General features: G+C 42.0%; 1 protein-coding gene across 1 annotated transcript in view; it reads left to right on the top strand.

Annotated features, from left to right (window-relative positions):
- Nucleotides 1–24467, top strand: part of DOP1A (DOP1 leucine zipper like protein A) — a 2183138-nt gene that overhangs the window by 2063458 nt on the left and 95213 nt on the right. The window contains exons 36-37 of the mRNA XM_044073353.1: nucleotides 15491–15655; nucleotides 19638–19767. Coding sequence (XP_043929288.1) covers nucleotides 15491–15655; nucleotides 19638–19767 — 295 coding nt within the window. The remainder of the gene's footprint in view (nucleotides 1–15490; nucleotides 15656–19637; nucleotides 19768–24467) is intronic.

Consider the following 24467-nt stretch of genomic DNA (forward strand, 5'->3'; position numbering starts at 1 on the left):
CCCATTCTGGATCCTCCCAGTCTTCAGTCCCTCAAGCTGACTGGTTCCTCCAGTTACCTTGATGGCCAGGAATCCCAGGCTTTCACAGGCGGTTCATATGTTGCCCTCTTCTCAGAGAGAATCCAATAGAAAAGTATATACCGGTAAATAGAGAAGATTTGTTCTGTGGACAGTTGCTTGGCTCAGGATCTAGTTTTGCTACTATCAAACAGTTAACAGCTATTTCTAACTTTCGTATTGATTGATAGAGATAGTATGCCCATGGCTTCTCTCAAGATATCCAAGGCCTTTCTCAAAGGTACTTTTCTACTTCTTCATCCAGGAAAGGATTTGGTTACCCCCCCCCCCCCCCGGGATCTGCCTTTCATTCTTCATGTTCTAGCTGATCCTCCATTTGAACCTTCAATTTCCTCAGGTTAGAAGTTGTCTTGGATATTTTTTGTTTTTGGTACTGATTACCTCTGCTAAAAGGGGTTCAGAGTTCTAAGTACTTGATTCGTCTGCCTTTATTTGGTATTCCATAAGGACAGGGTTTCTCTTTCTATGAACCCTTCATTTTTGCCTAAGGTAGCTTCTGAGAATAACTTTTAAAAGTTCTATTCATCTTCCTGGGTTTTTTCTCAATTTTTCTAACAAAGGTGAATATCTTTTGCATTGATTGGATGTGTAGGCAACTAAGATTTTATCCTGACCATACCAAGTCTTTCAGGAAATCTAGCCAGTTGTCTTGTTTTCAAAATCAAGTCTGGGCTCTTCAGTGCCTAAAGTAACTTTATCCAAGTGGCTGTCAGATTGTTTTTGTTTGCATATTCTTTGAAAGGCAAGATTTTTCTTCACAAGCTGTCATTCAGCTAGGGCTGTGGCTACCTCTACATCTTTTCTTTCTAGAATACCTCTGGATGATATTTGTGCTGCTGATACTTGGCTGGGCCACCACAGTTTTGTGTCACATTGTAAGCATTCAGTCCAGGTCCAGGGCTTCCTTTGGTTGTACTGTGTTGTAAAATATCCTTCCTTAGTTCCTCCTGAGAAATTTTTGTGACTGGGGATTGTGATGTTCTTCATTCCACATTGCTGCAGTCCTAACTATTGGGGTAGTCCGCTGTCCAGTCGGCCCGAATACCAAAGTATATGGCTGACGTCGGTCAGGGCGCATCAGACTGACGTCAGTACGTCAGGGTACTAATGCGCATGACCGACGTCATATCCTCAGTCTTTTTTGCCGCATGGTCCGATGCAGAAGCAATTTTGCGAGTGCAGGTTGGCGTTCTGAAAGTTTCTGAAGTCAGAGTTTCAGACCGAATCAAAGTTGGCTAAGTACCCCGTTGGGGAATATTTTGGTTTTTTCTTGCCTCAGTATTTAACCGGATGTCAGAAAAAGTGAATAACTGTATTTCTTGTGGGAAACAGATACCTCATAGGGATTACCATACTTTGTGTATACCTTGTTTAGGGCCTGAGCACGACGTTGTTGGATGCCGCTCTTGTGCTAGATTTAACAAACGCACTATTAAGAGAAGGTTAGACTGTGCCAGGTTAGTTTTGGGAAGCGTAATTATAAAATGCCGTCGGAGGCTCCGACGCCGCTTACAAAAAGCGCAAGGACAAAGCAGCAAAGCCTAGAATGGAAGAACCGACAGTCCCAGACGTCGGATCTTTAGAAGGCTCAGTGGAGCCGGAGGTTTTGCCAGGTGTTTCTTTGGAGTCTCAGGGAGAGACTTTACTGTTACAGGATGTATCCTCGCAGGAAGTAGGCCAGGCTGAGGGGGCTTCTCAGGTGGCTGTTCTTCCCTCTCTTCCTAAGGTGGTTAGAGCCTCCCCTTCTGTTTCCAAGGCTTCTTTGAGAGGCAGGCCAAGTTTAACTTCAGTGGTGATTACTATGATTAGAGGTTCTATGCCCCCTCCTGATAAGAGGCCTAGGGTGGAACCTGAGTTTGAGAGTTTTGAGCAATGTTCGGAGGCTTCTGAGTCTTCGGCTGAAGACTTGCAGGAGTATCCTCCTTATTCTGATTCTGATGTGGATGATTCTACTCCTTCAGCTTCTCCTCCTGAGGATTTTTCATTTTCAGAGACTCTGCATTCCATGAGGGAGCATTTTAAATGGGAAGGTCAAGATTTCTCTGATTCCAGGAAGAGGCTTAGGGAATTCTTGTTTTTACCCCAGCATAGGCCTTTAGCTATACCTCCTGTTCTGAATGTGGTGGAAGATGTTTTTGCAGAGGCTTCCCTCAATCCTGATTCTTTGCCTCCTGCCCCAGTTAAACCGGATAGGTACTATAGGGTGCCTGAAGCTCATAAGTATCTTTTAAGAGTCCTAGGGCAGACCCGAAACTGTCTCTCAGGGGCCTAAAGGTGTGAAGGCCTCTGTTGTTAAAAATCCTGTTCCTCCTGATAAAGAGGCAAGGGCTTTGGATAGATGGGGAAAGAAAGTGTATACTTCTTCCACTTTAGCCATGAGGGCGTTGAATTGTCAGTTTCACATGTTAAAATATCAGAATTATCTCCTTTCACAATTGAAATCTAAGGTGGATGCTCTGGCAGAAGGTATTGAGTGTAAAGAGTTGCAGGATTTAGTTCATGTGTCTGAACAGGTGGGTAAACATTCCTTGCAATGTGGTTTTGATGCTGTGCAGGCCTCCTCGAGGGTGGCTGCCACTGGTTCTGTTCTTCATAGGCATGCCTGGTTGAGAGATCAGAATTTAGCTGAGCATGTTAAAACAAGGATTTTGGATGCTCCTTTGCAGTCTGATGTGTTGTTTGGTTCGCCTGTGGAAGCAGTCTTAAAGAAAATGGAGGACAAGGCTAAGTCTATGCAAACTGTTAAGGATTTTTGCAGGTGCAGCCTCCAAGTTTAGTAGAAATTGGCCTACTAAGGGATGGACTTATCCTGCTTATGATTCCCAGTCTAGGGGTAGGTCTAGACGTGGTAGGGGCAGAGCTCAAGGTTCTTTAGGCCTAGGACAGGGAGTTCTCCTGCTCAGACTTCTGGTGAGGGCAGGGGTCAGTCCTTTCGTAAGCAGACCCAATGACCTGCCTTTTCAGCTGCCAGTACATTCTCGCCTGGCAGCACCTTTGGGAGGAAGGCTGTCTCTTTTCAAAGAAAATTGGGATTTAATTACCCAAGACAGATGGGTTCTGGATATCATTCACCACGGTTACAGGTTTTATTTCCATACCATGCCTCCTTTCAAAGGCATGCCAGACATTCCTCCTCTACAAAGACAAGAGGCTCACAAGCAAATTTCTCTGTTGCTCCACATAGGGGCCATTCAGCCAGTTCCTGTGCCAGAAAGGGGCCTAGGATTTTATTCTCGCCTGTTCCTAGTACCGAAGAAGGGGAACACGTGGAGGCCAATTTTGGATTTATCTATCCTCAACACTTATCTGGACATTCCCAAGTTCAAAATGTTGACGTTACAACAGCTTTTACCTCTGCTGGGCAAGGATCACTGGATGGTAACTTTAGATCTCAAGGAAGCTTACCTTCATGTGCCTATAAGACTAAGTTGCAGGAAGTATCTGCGTTTCGAGCTGGAAATTCTCATTATCAGTTCTCTGCATTGCCCTTTGGCTTATCCACTGCGCCCAGAGTATTCACAAAGGTTCTGGCTCCAGTGATAGCTTACTTCAGGCTAAAAGGAATTCAAATCTATCCTTACTTGGACGACTGCCTGATTCTAGCTCAAGAAAAGGAAGACCTTCTACAGCATTTGGATTATGTCATAGCAGTGCTAAGATGCCTAGGGTATTCTGTGAACGAAATAAAGTCCAGTCTAGTACCCTCTCAAGACATGTGCTTTCTGGGTGTGAGACTGAATACAGCAGCCCAGATGGCCTTTTAACCCCGGACAAACAAAAGAATCTTTCCAGTTACTTCCATCAACTATCTCTTCAGTCCGGGCTGACTGCAAGGACAGTCCTTCAAGCCTTAGGGTTCATGGCATCTTGTATTCTGGTGCTTCCCAATGCCAAACTGCATATGAGGAAGCTGCAATGGTATCTCAAAAATGTATGGACACAGCACTGCCAGGATTTGGACACTGTCATTCAAATAATACCTTGCATTCAAAAGGAATTTTTGTGGTGGGCTCAGGAATGTCACCTAAACAAGGGACTCTCTGTGACCCGGCCAGAGGCGAGTCAGATTCTAACGACAGATGCCTCAGACATTGCTTGGGGAGCTCATCTAAATGGAAAGTGGATACAAGACAAGTGGCCTGCCAGACTACAGCATCTACATATCAACATGAAAGAGATGTTAGCAGTCCAGTTTGCATTAATGGCTTTCAAGGAGTTACTTCTTCCAGGGCAGGTGTTGATTCTAACAGACAACACAACTGTCATGTGGTACATCAACAAACAAGGGGAACACATTCTTACCCATTGTGCAGGCAAGCAATGATTTTATGGGAGACTGCGCTCAGCTTGCAACTAACTCTTCAGGCAAGGTTTCTGCCGGAGCACAGAACTCCTTAGCAGATGTGTTAAGCAGACAAATCATGGATCCCCACGAGTGGAAACTGGATCTTCATGTATTTCAAAATTGACAGTGTCATGGGGAACTCCAGACATAGATCTGTTCGCTTCTCCACTAAACCACCAGCTGCCAAAGTTTTGCACAAAGAGGTTTCATCACACAGCTTGGAAAGTGGATGCTCTTTCTTTCAGTTGGAAAAATCTTCATGTGTATGCTTTTCCACCTCTGCCTCTTCTCCCAAAGGTGCTTCTAAAGGTCAGACAAGACAAGCCAAGGATGATTTTAATAGCTCCAGATTGGCCTCGGCAGCACTGGTACCCATTACTGAGGAGTCTGGTAAGGAAGCCTCCATGGCCTTTACCCTTGATTCCACACCTGTTGTCTCAGAGGGACGGTCACCTGCTCAATGTCAAGCTTCAATCTCTTCATCTAACAGCCTGGCATATTCTGTTTTGAAAGACAGCAGGTCTCAACTTCCTCAACAAGTTTTAAATGTGATTATGGAAGCCAGAAGACCTAGTACAAGGAAAGTGTACGCAGAAAAATGGAAGAGATTTTTATTTTGGAGTGCAGCGAACAATTTGGAGATTTCTGAGCCTAATTTGAGTGTGGCTCTTCAATATCTTACTGAGTTATTGGACAAAGGTTTGTCTTTCTCTTCCATTAAGATTCATGCTGCAGCAATTTCAGCTCACTATGATTGTGACCCACCATTGTTTTCGCATCCTTTGTTCAAGCAATTTCTTAGAGGGGCAAAGAATATAAGACCCCCACGTAGAGCTCCTACTCCTGCTTGGGATCTCAATTTTGTGTTGGAGAAACTTACTCTACAACCTTTTGAGCCTGCGGCTACTGCTGAATTGAAATATTTGTCATGGAAGTCTGCTTTTTTGTTGGCCATTACTTCTGCAAGAAGGGTTTCAGAGTTGCAGGCCCTTATGGCGGTAGAGCCTTTTTTGATTTTTCATAAGGATAGGGTATCTTTACGTACTAATCCTTCCTTTATGCCTAAGGTGGTTTCTAGTGTGGCTTTAAACCAAACTATTCATTTGCCTACTTTTTATGCAGATCCCCAAAATAAAGGGGAAAAGATTTTGCACACTTTAGATGTACACAGGCAATTGCGTTATTATTTGAGCAGGACTAAGGATTTTAGGCAGTCTCAGCAGTTGTTTGTTTCTTTTGCTTTGGGTTCAGGGCAAGCCTGTGTCAAAACAAACTATTTCTAGGTGGATTGGGTTTTGCATTGCATTTTGTTATTCCCATCATGGCAAGGAGATTCCAGCTGGAATTAGGCCTCATTCCACTAGGGCTACTGCCACTTCTACAGCATTTCTAAGGGGTGGCCACTAAGGATATTTTGGAGGCAGCTACTTGGAGTTCAGTGCATACTTTCTCTAAGCATTATCACCTTCCTCTCTACTCTAAGTCTAGGGCTGGTTTTGCCACAGCTATTTTGCAAGGCATGTTGTCAGTTCCTGCTTCCTTATGATTTGCCAGCCTCCCTTACCTCTGCTTTGGGATTCTACCCAATAGTTAGGACTGCAGCAATGTGGAATGAAGAACATAGTACAGTTTTGTACCTACCATAAATGTAGATGTTCGAGGATCCACATTGCTGCAGTCCAATTTACCCTCCCTCCTTCCCCTCTGTGTTTAGGGGTGGTTGTGTAGGTGAGGTTATATTCTGGTAATTTTGTATATATTGTACATATTTTTGGTGCAGGTATGTTTGGAATTTTTGGTTTTGGCCTTAGCTTTTCAGGGTCTTCTGACATCTGGGGCAAGAAAAGACAGGATATGACGTCGGTCATGCGCATTAGTACCCTGACGTACTGACGTCAGTCTGATGCGCCCTGACCGACGTCAGCCATATACTTTGGTATTCGGGCCGACTGGACAGCGGACTACCCCAATAGTTAGGACTGCAGCAATGTGGATCCTCGAACATCTACATTTATGGTAGGTACAAAACTGCACTTTCCACATGTTGAATCCAGAAGGAGCAGACAAAACTGACTATGAAAGTTATGTATTCACCATAATGATAGGTCCATGTTGTCTGTCTCCATCTTGTTTAATCACCCTGCCATCCTGCTCCCAACCTTAGTGTTGACTGGGTGAGTCTTCCCTCTGGGATGACCGGACATTGGAGATTTCAAACTCTTTTAGTCTGTTGCATTTCCATTTGTGAAAGATGTGTGTTTCAGTTAGATATGTTGTACCATCATGTTTTGACTCATAGGGCAAACTTGATCTGGAGAGTTGATGCAGGAGGTCCACAGTCCTCTTTGGATATTCCTCCCTCCAGAGCATCAGTACCTGCCTCTATACCTGGGCATCCACAGAGATGCCAGAGACCCTAGGCCTTAGGATGCCCCACAGGGCACCTTCCACACACTCTTCCGAAACCTCTCCAGAGTACCCTTTTTAGGATGTCTCTCTCAGAGTACCCTTCTAAGGAGGTCCCTCGGAAGAGAATGTGCAAGAGGAAGCACTTAGACTCATCAGAGGAGTCCATCACATCTAAGACGGACCTCGATGAGGCAGAAGGGTCTCCACAGTCACCTCCTGATGATGTCTCCTTTGGAGACGTCCAGGAAATGCTAAAGCAGAGAAGTGGCTGGAAGTCCTCTAACCCTTCGGTGGAGGAGTCTGTATACCTGAAGGCCTTTGGGTCTCACCCTTCCACCTCTTGGGTGACTCCGCCTTTTGATGAGCTCCTTGAGCTGGTTTCTCGAAAGGTGTAGGAGTCCCCGGATTTCATGGAGCCTATTCCTAGGAGGCCAAACAAATTTATTACATCCCCCTCCAAAAAATCTTTTTTAATGAAGGAGCTCCCAGTCGATGACATGGTCATGGCTGTGGCCACTAAGAAGGAACTCTCAGAGACATCTTCTTCTGTCATCCGCCCGAACAAGGAATCCAGGCCTATAGACAGGTACAGAAAGCGCATTTTTTCCTCAGCAGCTTTTTCTCTCAGATCATTTTACTATCTTACCCATTTTACAACTACAGAGGGATCTCCTGAAAGAGCTAGGAGATACCCTCCAAGGATCAGTAGCTGAAGGGGTTGCCAGCAAAGTAACTTCTCAGTTTGCTACCTTAAACTCAGTTGTTAATGCATCCATGAGGCTCATCTCCTATGCAGCTGATGGAGTGAATAGAGCAACGGGTTCTGGAATTCCCCTAAGGAGACATTCTTGGATGCGCTTATGTGACTTTGCGGAACCCTTTAAGTCTTCCTTTGTAAATGCCCCATTTGACCCCTCGTCCTTGTTCAGGCCTAAAGTAAAGGACACACTCACCAGGTGTTCACAGAAAGGAAATACTCTGTCTGCCATAGGAGTCTGTTTTTCCATGCCTACTAGACCTTATCCCAAGGGTCAGAGAGGTAGTGGTAAGATGTGGTTCCAAAAATCACAGAGATCTTTTCAGGACACATGTGGTGAAACTTCCCCAAGAGGCAGAGGTGGAAGTAATAATGGAAGACACTGACCTCGTGGCAGAGGAGGTCCACAAAGTCAGGGCGACAGAGAATCCTTCTTTAGTAGACCTGACTGTCCAGCTCTGGAGGCAGTCATGCATCGCTTATCTTTGTACCCAGAAGCCTGGTGACAACTAATAAAAGACAAATGGGTACAAAGCATTATATCCAGAGGTTACATCATCCCATTTTCCCTTCTCATTCCAAAGTTGAAAAAAGTGCCTGACATTCCACCCAGTCAAATGGAACAGGCAGCTCTATAAATTCAAAAGTTGCTAGACAAGAGAGTCATCCAGGAAATCCCCGCAGACTAAGTAGGATCCAGAACTTACTCAAGATTCTTTTGTTCCAAAGAAAACAGGGGACTGGAGACCAATTATGGATGTTAGCATTCTAAACAAATCAGTAAAAAAGAGCAAGTTCTGGATGGTGACACTGCAGTCAATACTCGCATTCCTGGGAAAAGACAACTGGATGTGCTCGATAGATCTCCAGGATGCATACTGCCACATAAAAATGGAAAGCCAATTCAGGAGACACTTGCGCTTTCAGCTTCCAGTCACTACCAGTTTTGAGCTCAGCCCTTTGGCTTCACTACAGCCCCCAGAGTGTACACCAAATGTATGGCAGTAGTAGCAGCTCACTTGAGACATCTAGGATTCTGGATGTTTCCATACTTAGACGACTGGCTCTTAACTGCCATGTCCGGGCATCTGCTAAACTGAAAGAGTGGCTGCTCCAATTCCAATCATAGCCAGGTTTCCAACCCTCTTCACTCGAGTTAAACACATTCTAATTTCTTCTCATAAAACTTCAACAAGGAAGATTTATAAAAGCAAATGGAAAAGATTCTGTTTATGGGCTATCTGTAACAATATTGATCCCTTTTCTGCTCCTATTAGTTTAATTCTGGACTCCTAGCAAAACTTTACAACGAGGGTGCAGCTACTATTATGGTACAGTTAGCAGTGATCTCGAACTTTCATTTGGAAGACTCTGGCTCTAATATAATATCTCATAAGCTATGTAAGGCCTTTCTCAAAGGTACTATGTTATTAAGACTGCCTATCAGAGAACCTTCAGTGCCAAGGGACCTAAATTTCATTCCATCTTGTGTAATTTTTCCTCCCTTCGAACCAGCGTCATCTTGCGACTTAAAGTTTTTGACTTGGAAAAGCATTTTCTTGGTAGCGATCACTTGTGCCAGAAGGGGTCAGAGTTGCAAGCATTGCCCATTAAGACCCCCTATTTGCTTTTCCATAGAGACAGGGTGTCTTTGTGAACAACCCCTCCTTTGTACCTAAGGTGGTTTCAGAGAGAAATTTGAATCAAAGTATTGAGTTACCAGTTTTCTTCCCAAAGAAGCAGAGTACACGTTACATCAACTGGATGTACATAGAGAGTTGTTTTTACCTACATAGAACTGCAAACTTCTGAAAATCTGATCAGTTATTTGTTTTTTTTTTTCAGATTCAAAGAAAGGATCCTCTGTCTCTAAAGTTACACTTTTTAAGTGGCTATCTGATTGTGTATCTTTTATTTACAAGTCTGAAAATAAAGAACTTCTGAAAAACATTAAGGCCCATTCTACAAGAGCCATTGCTGCTTCTTCAGCCTTTCTGGCTAAGATACCAATTGACACTATTTGCAGCAACATAGGCTAAACCACATACTTTTATCAATCATTACAAAGTTGATTTGGCCTCCAGGAATAGAGCCTCCTTTGGATCCATGGTTCTGAGGAATATTTTCCTGTGAGCCACCACCAGCTTTAATTTTGCATTCCACAGAAGTACAAACACTGGCCTTTTGCACATGCCAACACTGGCAAAATCTGAATTTTAGACTAGGGATGTAGTTTTGTAAGTTCTTAAAAACATATGTAGCTCAGACCCTTGTTCCTCACAGATATTATTTTCTTAATAAATATATATTCCTGTTGGATCTAACAAAATCCCTTTTTGTAGATCATTGGTGAATGGCAGTTTCAGATATGTAGGTAAGACAGGTGGTTCCTTTAGTTTATACACCACAGTGATCCCTTCAGTAGTATCCCCAAGTATGCACAAGTACCAAAATGAAACATTTCCCCCACCAATCGCTTCAGCAGTATGTTTAAGTATCTACAAGCACCAAAATGAAACCTTTCCCCATCAATCCCTTCAGTAGTATATCCAAATATGCACAAACACTGAAATGAAGCATTTACCCAAGCAATCCCTTCAGTAGTATATCCAAATATGCACAAACACTGAAATGAAGCATTTACCCAAGCAATCCCTTCAGTAGTATGTCCAAATATGCACAAGCCCCAAAATGAAACATTTCCCCTCACCAGTTCCTTCAGTAGTATGTCTAAGTATGCACAAGCACAAAAATGACATATTTCCCCAACCAATCCCTTCAGTAGTATCTCCTAGTATGTACAAGCACCAGAATGAAGCATTTACCCCAGGGATCCCTTCAGTAGTATCTCCTAGTATGTACAAACACCAGAATGAAGCATTTACCCCAGGGATCCCTTCAGTAGTATCTCCTAGTATGTACAAGCACCAGAATGAAGCATTTACCCCAGGGATCCCTTCAGTAGTATCTCCTAGTATGTACAAGCACCAGAATGAAGCATTTACCCCAGGGATCCCTTCAGTAGTATCTCCTAGTATGTACAAACACCAGAATGAAGCATTTACCCCAGGGATCCCTTCAGTAGTATCTCCTAGTATGTACAAGCACCAGAATGAAGCATTTACCCCAGGGATCCCTTCAGTAGTATCTCCTAGTATGTACAAGCACCAGAATGAAGCATTTACCCCAGGGATCCCTTCAGTAGTATCTCCTAGTATGTACAAGCACCAGAATGAAGCATTTACCCCAGGGATCCCTTCAGTAGTTTGACCAAGTATGCACAAGAACTTCACTGACACTAGATGAAACATTTCCCCCAAGCACCCCTTGAGTAGTTTGTCCATATCTGCACAAGCACTTCTCCAACACCAAAATGAAACCTTTCCCCCCAACAGCCCCCTTCAGTAGCTTCTCCATGTCTGCACAAGCACTTCACTGACACCAAAATTAATAATTTCTCCTTGCAACCCCTTCAGTAGTTTATCCATGTATGCAGAAGCACTAAAATACAATAAACACATTTCTTTAACTTAAGTCAGTAATTGTACCTCCTTTTAAAATGTATGGCAGTACATATCCCTTCCCCTCGTGACTCCATATTCTTGCGGTAAATTGCTATTTACACATTTAGCATGCAAATGAGCTCCTTTTAGAGTCATTTCTATGAATCCTACTGATACACAGATATGAAGCATTATACATTGTGTATTAGCTGTCCCCTATCACTTATGCCTTAAGCATGTTAGTCTTTTACAATAGGGAGGCATATTTAACAAAAGGCCTGTACATTTTTGCAGTCATCCTGAAAGATGTGATTTGTATAACCACATAGCACCACTGTTCTTGGATTACCACTATAAAAATGTGAAGGACTAGACTATGAATACTGTCCTATAATTTTGCCTGGCTTCATTTCTGAGCTCATGGTAGTCATTTTGGGTAGTACTGGATATTTTGAAATATGCTAGTATCTCCAGTGCTTTTTCAAGTTAAACATTTAGTCATTCCTTCTAACATCTTTCACCTTTTGCCTGCTGATATAATTTGAGTATAAGGTGATAATAAACTGAAGCATAGCTGCAGAATTGTAAATCACCAGATGACTTGCCTATAAGAGATATTGCTAAAACAAATGATGACTTGCTTGCTGTAGTTGTGTGTTGCTTCTTTAAATAAATGAGAACAATTAAGCTGTTTATTTGGGGTTTTTTTTGGTTCAGCACTGTAATGTGGTTCATTATGGATTATGATTTACCACACATGACACTCCCAAATGATGTGAAACTTTCATTCGTACACCATGGGTCGCCTTACAGTTAAGCAGAGACAAAGCCTTAATACCTAGAAATGAAGTAATTAGAGTTTTTTTTTTTTTTTTTAAATAAGTATTAAAACATTAATTGGGGCTTTTGTTATTTAAAGCCATGGTGGATGTACTCGCAGTTACAGACAGATCTCAAATACAACTGAATGGAAAATTCAGTGTCTATTCACCATAAAAATGACTGACATTGTTTAAGGTACATTGATCAGTCTCTTACACACATGCACGCATACATTTGTATTTCAGCTTCCCCTACTACAAAGTTGATGCTATACCACTGCAGATTATATCTATTAAACTCTCACAAAATAATTTACATGATTTATATCAGCATTTCAAGTTCACTTTCTTGCCATTTACCTTTTAATTTTTTGGGTCCCACATATGCTATTGACCATCCATCCCTTTCTTCAGTTGACTTTTTGTGAGTCAGAGATGAGATATCTTGCTATAGCTGATGATACAGCTGGAGAGAGGCTATTCTTCTTAATGCAGGGGCAATTAACTTGGCTAGGGGGGAAAAGCCCTATTTCTCAGACAAGTGGGCACACTTCTCACAGATGCAGCCACATGGTCTGTTGCATAAGCCTTCACAAACCATTATAATGTGGATGCATGGCCCAGGAGTTGGACAGGTTTTGACACAACAGTGTTATAATGGATTATGTAGCTGTCTTTCTACCATTGATATAGAAGTATTGGTTTGGTGATTTACCCAGATATGGTTTACTGGTAAAGTGGCCCTTGCAAAAATGATAGTGCAGTTAGAATACTTGCCATAGCAGTGCATCTTTGAGGAGTGGTCACTTCAGCACTAAAGCTACTCTTCCTCCATCCCTTAATAAATGTGCACATCATTTTCTCATTTTCTTACTTTTCCATTATAGTTGCAGTTTTATATTATTATTATATTCTTATTTTTGTTGATAAAGGGTGTAGCCTAATGTAATTGCAAGTTCCTATGATGGCCACATGGGGCTTAAAGAACTGAAGAAAGCTCCTAGCAGTGTTGCCTTCTTATAGGGACCTTGTGTACCAACTAGAATTCAAAGGAATGATAGCACAAAATAAAGCACACTGTTATTCTGGTCAGGGGATGAGGTCCCACGTGTTATTTCTTTCATAGGTCAAACATTTATTGCAACTTCTGGAATCCCAGCTCTGAAAACTGAGTAGTCCCGTAAAGACTAAGTTTACCTTTTTGCTAGGCAGTGAGTGACAGCCCAGCTGGCCAGTTAGATATTCGTATTGGGTTACTTACTGCAGTGTAAAATCTTAGCTGAAGGACCATGCTCTTAAAGGGGTTACTGGGATGAAATGAAATGATTCAGACGTCTGCTGTTGGAGAGTGTACCTCACCTACAGTGAAGATAGCACAGTTGTGTAGTATGCTTCTATTGGCACTTCAGAGCTTTATGATTTGGCCTTCTAAGCCCTTGCTTTCATGGCCTCCCTGCTGCATACCTTTCTAGAAAGGTGTTCTTTTATATTATAATCCTTGGGATTCTTCCCAGACTTTACTCACAGTAAAGGGTCCTTCGAAGTAACATAAATATATGTGAATGTTTACTGTATCAGCTGAACTTTGAAAGCATTTCCCGCAATGGTTATTTATTCACCCTCAACCTCTTGATCTGATGTTATTCATGTTACTATTCCTCACTTTCTGAGTCATAGGGTCCAACATCAAATCTGAGCTGGCAACTTTTCAGACAGATTCTAGGTTCGAGCTCCTCCCACTCCCATATTCCCTTGCTGCCCTCTGACCCCTCAGATGTCAAATGCTGCTTCACTGCTACAGACTTGATCCTCTGGCTCGAGACCTTCAGTGTGATAAGTGCTTATTTTCAGAATTCCTTTTTTTGTCCTTGTAGATCTTAAAATTATTTATTTGTATCCTTAGAGTTCTAAGTTATAGTTTTTGTACTTTCTTAGCCCCCCCCTTCTAGCTATTATCTTTTTGTCAGCCCTTTTGGTGCCATTTTACTCCACTTGAAAAATCTCTGTTAGTACTTAGGCTTAGACTCATTCCTACTTTTGAATTATCTACTAGTGTGTGTTGTTGTTATCATCTTCTTGCTGGTTTTTGACTGTGGTTTGGCCTGATTAACAGTTCTGGATTGTGTTTTACCTTTGGCGCTTGGTCTGCTGTTCAGCCCATCATGTCCGACAAACCAGCAGGATTTAAGAGGTGCTCCTCATGTGGTTGGAAGATGTCCATATACGACTTGCACGAGGAGTGCCTCTGTTGTTTGGGCACCAGTTTTCTTTCCCAACCATTCCAGTAAGGGAGAGTATATGCTGCACATGCTTGATGTGCATAGACAATTGCAACTCTATTTAGACAGGACAAAGAGCGTTTGCAAATCTGACCAACTGTTTGTGGCCATCTCTGTTAACAGACTGGGTTAGGCTGTGTCCAAGATTACAATATCTCATTGGATATCCCAATGTATTTCTATAGTTTATACCTCTAAGGGATTGCTTTTACCTGTCAGAGCTCATTCCACTAGATCAGTGGCTACGTCAGCTGTCTATTTAGCCAGACATTCCTTAGATGAGATTTGTGCTGCAGCCACCTGGTGTACTCCTCACACCTTCCTTACTCATTACAAACTCAACCTAGTTTCCAGGAAGAGGGCTTCCTTTGACTCCACAGTTCTTCAGCATGCGGTTCCATAAGACCACCCAGGATTGTATGGTAGCTGGGGACTCTCACCTAGAAGTGAGGAATAGTGACATGGATAACATCAGATAAAGAGTTATATTCTTACCATAACTTAGCATCTGTGTTATCCTATGTCACTATTCATCACTATCCTTCTCTTCTTCCCCCATCATGTTGGATTTAGAGGAAGTGGAGATGTCCTATCTGGTGGTTCAGGTCTAGTCTGGCTGTCTTCTAGCTCTAGGGTAAACTCGATCTGAGGGGTTAGAGGACAGTAAAGAATTATGGGAGTGGGAGGAACTTGAGCCTAGGATCTATCTGAAAAGTTGCTGGCTCAAATCCTATGTCTGATCCTATGACCCAGAAGTGATGAATAGTGACCTAGGATAACACAGATGCTAAGTTATGGTAAATACATAACTCTTTTTATTAGACTACTACTTTCCCTGCTTGTTTTGTACTGTCCACACTAAGTGTTACTAGTTTATAAATTTATTTACTTGTCTAGTTATGATATTTGTCTTACAGATATGGCTGGCCCATTTTCTGTTTATCAGGACTTGGGAACATGGAGCTGAGCACACCCTCATTGTACACCGCAGGGACGCCTTGCTGTGTGCTGCAGGGAGCTAGGGCAGTTTCAGGAATTGTCAAGAGAGGCCACTTGGGAAGGAGACCAAACAGCTGCTGACTACAGACAGCCTTGTCAAAGTAGTTTTGTGACAGGTACTGTTGTATCTGTTATTTATAGTATATAGTGCTGCTGTTTATGATGTTTAGACTAAGAAATTATCTCACAGTGAATTAAGGGTAGCATATGTCATTTTTTTAAAAGACAGTGTAAGTGATATATATCAGAGCATGATGTGAATGTAAAGTGGTATATTTAACAAAGCATATTTATTACAGAACATCTGGTCAGAGTGCAGGAGGCTTGGAGACTACATACCAAGGTGGCAATGGATTTTCAACCTCTTATAACAGCCAGCGGTGGTTAAATTTCTACTTGTCTGCATGCAAGTTCCTAGACCTTGCTTTGGCCCTACCTTCTGAAAACCTTCCACAGTTTCAAATGTAAGTATGTGATTATTAGCTGGGCTGTGTAGTGTGCTTGACAAACATTTTACCTCAGGAGTGCTTGGTTGCAAGGAATATTGATTTCCTGTATTAGATGAGAAATCATGTTATATTTTATAAAACAGTAAGAAGGCGCATTCCAGCATTTGGCTTAGTTGACTCTCATCTTTTGGTTCATTGGATCATTTGTCAGCTGGTTGTCTACTGTTTGGAGTCTGCGTGTTCTCCATCTGTTTGTTAATTTTTGCTGGGTCTCTGGTTTCCACCTACATGCCAAAGTCATCCTATTAGTTGAAGTGACAGTCCTCTAAATTGCCCATATATGTACATGGTGTGTGAGCTGGCAATAGTGTGATGTCACATCTAGAATTACTTCTCTCCCTTACACCCTGTGAGTGCCCCGACAGACTCTTTATTCAAATAAATTTGTATAGAATTTAGCATTGGTTAGCAAGAAAGCCTTCTACTTGCCACAGCAGAATATCATCCATATCCAGAGATTTTATTATACCCTTGTATTCAGCACTCATTGATCCAGTTATGGAATGCAGTGCATCCTTTGGGATGTACTTCCCCAGACATATCAAACAGTTGAAAAGATCCCAGGGGTTCCAAAACCCCCAAGGTGTCTTAAAATACTAGAAGGACTGTCCCTATTTTCTGTGTCTTAAAGTTTTCTCAAAGGAGACCTGTGCTTTGCCCCCTAAGTAATCAGGGACACAGTAGTCAAGAATATCTTGTACCTTCACAGATCAAGTACAGATAGTCAAAACAAAAAACAAAAAATGATCCTGAACAGGAGACAGAAGCAGTGAATGAACTTGTAGTTAATTTGTCTGATTACAGTCTGAGTGAAATTGAAACAGTCTTGTTGAATAAGGGTTTAACATTTATACCCTCTGTGCGCACTGAAGTAAGTGAACTGTTAACCGATTTGAGACTGTTCAGTCGGAACATAGCTTTAAAACTGTATTTTAAAGATGATAAAAAATACGAAAGTACTAAATTGTATAAAAAAAGTTCCTTTGTACCTGTCATACCTAGTCATGTGGAAACGTTTATTAGAGCCTGTGAGAAAGAAATTTGTGACAGTTTTTATGTGCATAGTAGAGGTTCCTTTTATAATCTTACATCAAATGAGAAATGTGCTTTATGATCCTTGCAGAACAAACACGAATTAAGTATAAGACCCGCAGATTAGGGAGGAGCTGTGGTTATCATGAACAAATGTGATTATATTCAGTCCATGCAGGTTATGTTGAATGAGTCGCACACTTGTACGTTAATAACTCATGCTCAATATTTGAAGATTGTTAAAGGTATTAAAGGAAGTTTATATGATTTGTTGATGTGTAGACAGATTGATGAGAAATTATATACTTTTTTTACTGTGGAAATTCTTAGAATACCATATATTAAAGGGTTACCTAAGATACTTAAGTCCCTACAGAAACCTCCCTTAAGGCCCATTGTAGATGTAGGTGGTTGGGCTATGGAGCCTTTCTCAGTTTATTTAGAGAGTAAGTTGGGACAATTAGTAAGAAAGATTCCCACTATTTTGAAGGATACATCTCAATTTTTGAAAGATCTAAGGGAGTTCAGTGAAAGATCTGAGTTGGGTAACTGTTATATGGTTACTCTAGATGTACAAAGTTTTGTTACTTGCATACCTAATACGTATGGCATAGAGGCAGTAAGAGATGTGATGAGGAAATGGGGACAATAGTTCTAATGAAATCATTTTAGTATTGCACACTATTGGACTTGATATTATCAAATGATGTTCTTATGTATGAGGACATGATTTAAATGGGGGGTTGCCATAGGCACCCCCTGTGCAGATTCATATGCAAATCTGATAGTCTACTACTGGGAAAAGGAATATCTACATAACAGTGCCTTTAGTACATATATAGGATTATATAGGCATTTTGTTGATGATACTTTTATGTTGTGGGATGGAGGGTTACCCCTATTATTTGACTTCATTAAATATTTGGAGTCAACAACGGATTTCCTGAGGTTTACGATATCTCATTCCCTTGAGTCCATTGATTTTCTGGATGCCTCAATATATAGGGACAGACTAGGAGGTATCAATACCAAGTTGTTTCATAAAGCGTGCTGGAAAAATAGTTTTTTAGACTATAGTAGTATGCATCTCAGTCATGTTTTTCAGAACATTATTAAAGGACAATTGAGTAGAGTTAAAAATATATGCAGTGTAAATACTGACAGGGAGAAGGAGGTTGAATATTTACAACAGTTATTTACAGAAAGGGGTTATAAAGAACCCTTCAAAATAATGATGTATTTAGTCCCACAGAAACAGCTCCCAGGGAGACACAGGCTTAAAGAGAAATACAGTACGCTTTGTTACAAAATATGCCAGTGACAATAATAAAGTTTGTAACATAATTAAGAGAAACTGGCATTTTTTGATAAGTGACAAAGAAACTGTGAATATCATAGGGGAAGTCCCTAGTTTTACATACAAAAATAATTGCAACTTGAAGAAGTTATTATGCAGGGATTGGCAAAAGAATGTTATATCCACACATAAATTAAGGACATATCCCTGTAAAAATTGTAGGATGTGTGAACATATATCTGCAAAACAAGAGTTTAAACATCCAGTTTTATCTCTTATTTTCCAACCAAGGCTGTATGCTACTTGCAACACGACTAATATAGTTTATCTGGCAGAGTGTGAAGGATGTAGGTATTTTTATGTAGGCAAAACACAGAAATGTCTGAAGGATAGGATATACCAACATATGTATGATATGAAAAACAATAATAAATTAAATGCTTTGGCTAAACACATTATGGAATTTCCTGAAAATAAATTTGAATTTAAAGTTTTGCAAATTCTTGTCAGTGATAAGAGAGGGGTTATCTTAATAATCAAGTAGATTGTGTTGAACTAAAGTGGATTTTAAAGCTGCAAGCCCGTGTACATCCAGGATTAAATAATTATGTGTGTATTAAACTTGAGCTAGATGCTCGCCCCCTTTAAATGAGTGCAATGTGGAATATTGAATAATTGATTTAATTTTGCTTTTAATTGATTTTTTAATTGATTGATTGATTGATTGATGAACTTTGACTATATGATGAGTATGTGTTTTTACATTTCATTGAAGACTTGAAAAAGCATAGATGTTTTACGTGAAAGCACTTGTCTATATTAAATTCATTTTCATAAGCCATGGTGATCATCTTGAGTTTTTATTCATCTTAAAGTTTTCTCAAAGGAGATCTGTGCCTTGCCTCCTAAGTAATCAGGGACACAGTAGTCCAGAGTATCTTGTACCTTCACAGATCAAGTACAGATAGTCAAAACAAGTGCTCTGAACCTGTTTCAGCAGATCAATTAAACAAGGTGTAGAGACAGATTGTTTAGCACCTCCCTCCCCTCCGGAATTTACTTGCCCTGCAGGTAAAAGCAGTGTGATACACTGTCTTCCTTCAACCAGGACCTGGATAATTAGTTGGGTATTCATAAATGCACCCTGGGCTTGATTGGCATAGCCCTCCGGGGGGGGGGGGGCAGTCTAGGGGTGGGAACTGGCAAGACATAATAGTCATAAGACTCTATAGCTTTGAACTTTCTATAATTCTGAGATCAATATGAATAACATGAGTATTGGTGAATGAGTGAATATTGAGGAGAGATGTATTTCAGCTGAAGTGCTCAAGAAAAAAGTGTGTGTGTGTGTGTGTGTGTGTGTGTGTGTGTGTGTGTGTGTGTGTGAGAGAGAAGGGAGATGGATGAGGTAGGATGGAACTTGACTTTTACTGTTACAAATTGTAAGTCTGAGAAATTTGTTCTACTAAAAACATTCTAAAGTCACAGTTCAGGGAACCAGTTCTTGTGTATGCACATCAGTTATAACAATAACAGTGTTGTTAGTAGTCCAGTAATTGCCTGAAGTGTCTAGTGAAACTCAACACAAACTGCATTTTGTTATGGCAGGTATCGCTGGGCATTCATCCCAGAAGCATCAGATGATTCTGGTTTAGAGGTTCGCAGACAAGGCACCCACCAAAGGGAATTTAAGCCTTATGTCGTTCGCTTGGCAAAATTATTACGAAAAAGGGCAAAGGTAACATTTATCATGTGTTTAACATTATACAAGTTTTAAACTTCACACTAGAATGCGTTTACTTTTACTTTTAGAGGATGATTTTAGCATTGTAACTGCAATTGACTGCATTTAGTTGTGGGAAAGGGGGTTTGGCAAAATGAGTATTTTTATATGTGATTTGTGAAGATTGATATGCAGTATTTAATAAATTTTCACAAATTACTCCTGTATTTTTTCTGATTGCCATTCCTGACTATTCTTGCTAGGTATGGGTCTATACAGGAGCTGCTAGCATCTAGTCGATACATTGTTTTAAATCCCAGGGAACCAGTTTCAGTGCAATGCTGATGATAACATTCTGCTACACATTCAAAACACAAACAAAACGACCAATATGCTACTGTTCTGAGAAAACAAGCTATCACCTCTTCTGCCCAAGCCAGCTAAAGCTGCCACAGTCAAAGTAATAGTCTTAGTCTCACTTGAATATGGACTACCTGTGATAGCTGCAGCCTCAAAATAAAATGCCAAGACCTTGCAAACTATCTTCAATAAAATTCGCTGGCTCATTACTAACTGCCCCATTAGTCACTGCTTAAGTCTCGCCAAAGCTAAATGGCTCCCAGTAAATTTGAAATACAATTTCCTACTACAATCACTAATTTAGAAAGCCCTTTCTCTTGTGACATCTTCCTGTCTCGGTCATAAACTTTTCACTAAACCCCCCACATATCAGCTCATGAGTATTTCTCAATCTTGACCAACCCTACTAACTCCAAAAACTAAAACGCCATTGTGCTGACAATGTATTCTACATCCTAGCATCTAAACTATGGGACTCCATTCCACTCTGAATCAAAGACATCCAAATGTACTCGGACTTCAGACAACAGCTCAAGGAATACCTCTTCACCCAAACAAGGTGAGCTGCACTCTCACAAGTCATGTTGCATGAAACCTGCAGCTTTCTCACATCCCTTTATTCCTATTTTATCCTTCCTTATCTATGTCATCCCCTCACTTGCTGCATCTCATTCATCTCTGGGAGAAATGCTCCTGATGCATGTCTTTGCAACGTTAAAAGGAAACGGGAGTACCTGGAGAAAATCCACACAAATGCAGGGTGGGCATCCACACTCTGCACAGAAATGAACCAGAGAACTTGTTGATGTGAGGCGACGATGCTACCACTGCACCACTGCACCATCCTAAATTCCATCTCTCCATCTGTGTTTTCACTTTGTAAACTGCTTCTTGAACTAAATGTTTTAAGCATATTTTTGCATCTGTAAATATGTATGTGTTTAGCATATCTTTGTATCTGAAAAATATGATGTGAAGTTGTTCTTTCTCGCCGTTTTGTTCTTACACATGGGTCGGAGCCGATCACTCGGCTCCGAATCGGCCCCTTTTGAAGCTCAGACTCTCAGAGAAGCTTGAGACCTAGTGAATATCCCATGATGCCCTGCTATGAATCCCCAGAGCTAGTTTGCCGCTGCAATGGATCAACAGCTCATCGGAGTTAGCTCGGGCCAGTGACTTTCAATTTCTAATTATTATCTCATGACTGCACAACTCAACACCCCTAATTCAATAGTAAACTCATCCATGCGCCTCATTTCATATGTGGCCAATGGATCGAGTAGGGCAGCAGGCTCAGCGATAGCTCTTCGGAGGCAATCCTGGCTGCGCCTTTGCTCCTTTGCGGAAGCCTTTAAATCTTCATTTGTCAATATCCCATTCGACGGGTCCGCCTTGTTCGGACCCAAGGTTAAGGAGACACTTACTAGGTGTGAACAGGAAGGGAAGACTCTGTCTGCTGTAGGGGTCCGTTTTTCCACTCCAACCAGACCGTACCCCAAAGGGCAATGAACTGGAAAAATGTGGTTCCGAAAACCTCAAGGAGCTTTCCAGAACACACGTACCGAAACCCCCTCTAGAGGCAGAGGAGGGGGCAGAAATGGAAGACGCCGTCCAAACGGCAGAGGCGGTCTGCAGAACCAGGGAGACAGGGATCAGTTCTCTGGTAAGCCCTATCAGCATTCCTGAAAGGAAGCCCGGCTGTCCTACTCTGGAGGCAGTTGGGGGTCGCTTGGCTTTATACCCAGACACCTGGCTAAACATTACAACGGACTTTTGGGTAAAAAGCGTCATTGCCAGAGGTTATTACATCCCCTTTATAAAAGCCCCACCTTTATGTACAAGGATCCCAGACGTACCACCCAGTCTGAGAAAATTAGCAGCCGTAGAAATCCAAAAGCTGCTGGACAAAAGAGTCATCCAGCCAGTCCCGGCAGACCAAATAGGATCTGGAACTTACTCAAGGTTCTTTTTAATTCCAAAGAAAACAGGGGACTGGAGGCCCATACTAGACCTCAGCAAACTCAACACCTTCATCAAGAAGGAAAAATTCCGGATGGTCACGCTGCAGTCTATTCTCCCGTTCCTGGCAACGGGCGATTGGATGTGCTCTATAGATCTCAAGGATGCTTACTACCACATCAAAATGGACAGATCATCCAGAGATCATCTGCGTTTCCAGCTGTGGCCAGTCATTATCAATTCAGAGCCCTGCCCTTTGGTCTCACCACAGCCCCCAGGGTGTTCACCAAATGTATGGCAGTGGTCACGGCTCACCTGAGATGGTGGGGATTCCAGGTGTTTCCATATCTGGATGACTGGCTCCTCACCGCCACCTCCAGGTATCAACTAATCCTAGCAAGAGACTACACCATATACCTTTGCTCCCAGTTGGGTATTACTCTCAATTTCGAAAAATCTGTGCTATCGCCCTCGCAGCATATTACATTTATAGGGGCAGAACTAGACACCGTCAACGCAAGAATCAGGTTGCCCCAATCAAGAATCGCAACACTAAAAGATCAATTATCCAGGCTCTTAGCCCGCAACAAAGCTCCAGCATCCCAAATACTACAGCTTTTAGACACAATGGCAGCCACTTTGATAGCAGTCCCATTAGGCCGCATGCACATGTGAATTCTCCAGTGGTTACTTTTCACGCAATAGTCGTACCAGCAACTACCCATGTCACACGAGATCCGATTAACCAATCTTTGCAAGAAAGATCTCAGCTGGTTGTTGCACAGTGACCAAGTAATAACAGGACGTCCCTTTGTTCTTCCCCAACCCACAGCCACAGTGACCACGGATGCTTCCCTGATAGGGTTGGGGGGGGGCTATTTCAGGGAAAGACTGTCCAAGGCACTTGGTCAAACATGGAAACGCACCTGCATATAAATGTCCTAGAGCTGAGAGCGGTGTTCTTATCGTTGCAACACTTTCACGACTCTCTTCCTCCAGGCACTATTGCTATCCAGACAGACAACATGTCGGTTGTCTGGTACATCAACAAACAAGAGGGAACCAGATCGTACCCTTTATGCCGGGAGGCCCTAAGAATTTGGCAATGGGCTGTATCCACCGGATGCTTTCTGATAGCAATGCACATCCCGGGGACATCCAGCGTGATAGCGGACAAACTAAGCAGAACCATGCTGTTGCCTCACGAGTGGTCTCTCAATCAACAAGTAGTGGAAAACATTTTCCGCAGATGGGGCCAGCCTTGCTGTGACCTATTTGCATCTCCGATGAATGCCAAATGCAGCAGCTGCTTTGCCCTTTATTCCCCACTGGGGAAAGAACCGAGGGATGTGCTCATACACGATTGGCCCCCGGGTCTCCTATATGCTTTTCCACCAATATCTCTAATTCCCAAATTCATGCAGAAAGCCAAAAGTCTGGAAAGGACTGTGATTTTAATAGCTCCGTTTTGGCCTCAGCAGATTTGGTTTCCCTTCCTGCGGAAATATCAACTGGAAGAACCATGGATCCTGGACCCAGTGCCGGATCTTCTGACTCATTCTTTGGGAGTTCTCCATCCATCCCTCCTGTCCCTGAAACTGACAGCTTGGCTGCTCCGATTCCCACACTAGCCAGGTCACATGAGTTGTCTTCTGCGGTCCAACATATTATAGTTTCATCTCATAAGCTATCTACCAGGAAACTATATAACAGCAAATGGAAACGATTCATTCACTGGGCTTCTCAACATGACACGGACCCTTATGTAGCACCTATCCATGTCATTTTAGACTTCTTGTCATCGTTGCTCCATGATGGCGCGGCTGCTGCCACCATTAGAGTTCAGTTGGCTGCTATCTCAAACTTCCATGTAGGCTTCAACGTCTCTAACATCATGTCGCATAGGCTTTGTAAAGCATTTTTAAAAGAGACCCATCATCTCAGGCCACCTATTAGGCATCCTGTCTACCCCTGGAATTTGAATCTGGTTTTATCCCAACTGATGCTTGCCCCCTTTGAACCTGCTTCATCTTGTCGTTTAAAGTTTTTGTCTTGGAAAGCCTTATTCCTGGTAGCCATTACGTCTGCACGCAGGGTCTCCGAACTTCAAGCCTTGTCCTTCAAACCCCCATATTTGATTTTTCATCCTGATAGGGTGTCCCTCAGGACAAATCCTACCTTTCTTCCCAAGATCTCTTCGGAAAGTAATTTGAATCAGTCAATTGAGCTCCCAACCTTCTTCAAACACCATACCAACAAATTGGAATATATGTTACACAAGCTTGATGTACATAGACAGCTGAGGTTCTATCTGGATAGAACAAAGGATTTCAGACAATTGGATCAACTCTTCGTGTCGTATGCAGAAAATAAAAAAAGGTGTCTCAGTATCAAAA

The sequence above is a fragment of the Protopterus annectens genome, chromosome 1.part1, assembly GCF_019279795.1.
Source record: "Protopterus annectens isolate FY-2018-M chromosome 1.part1, PAN1.0, whole genome shotgun sequence".
In the NCBI taxonomy this organism is placed as follows: Eukaryota; Metazoa; Chordata; order Ceratodontiformes; family Protopteridae; genus Protopterus; species Protopterus annectens.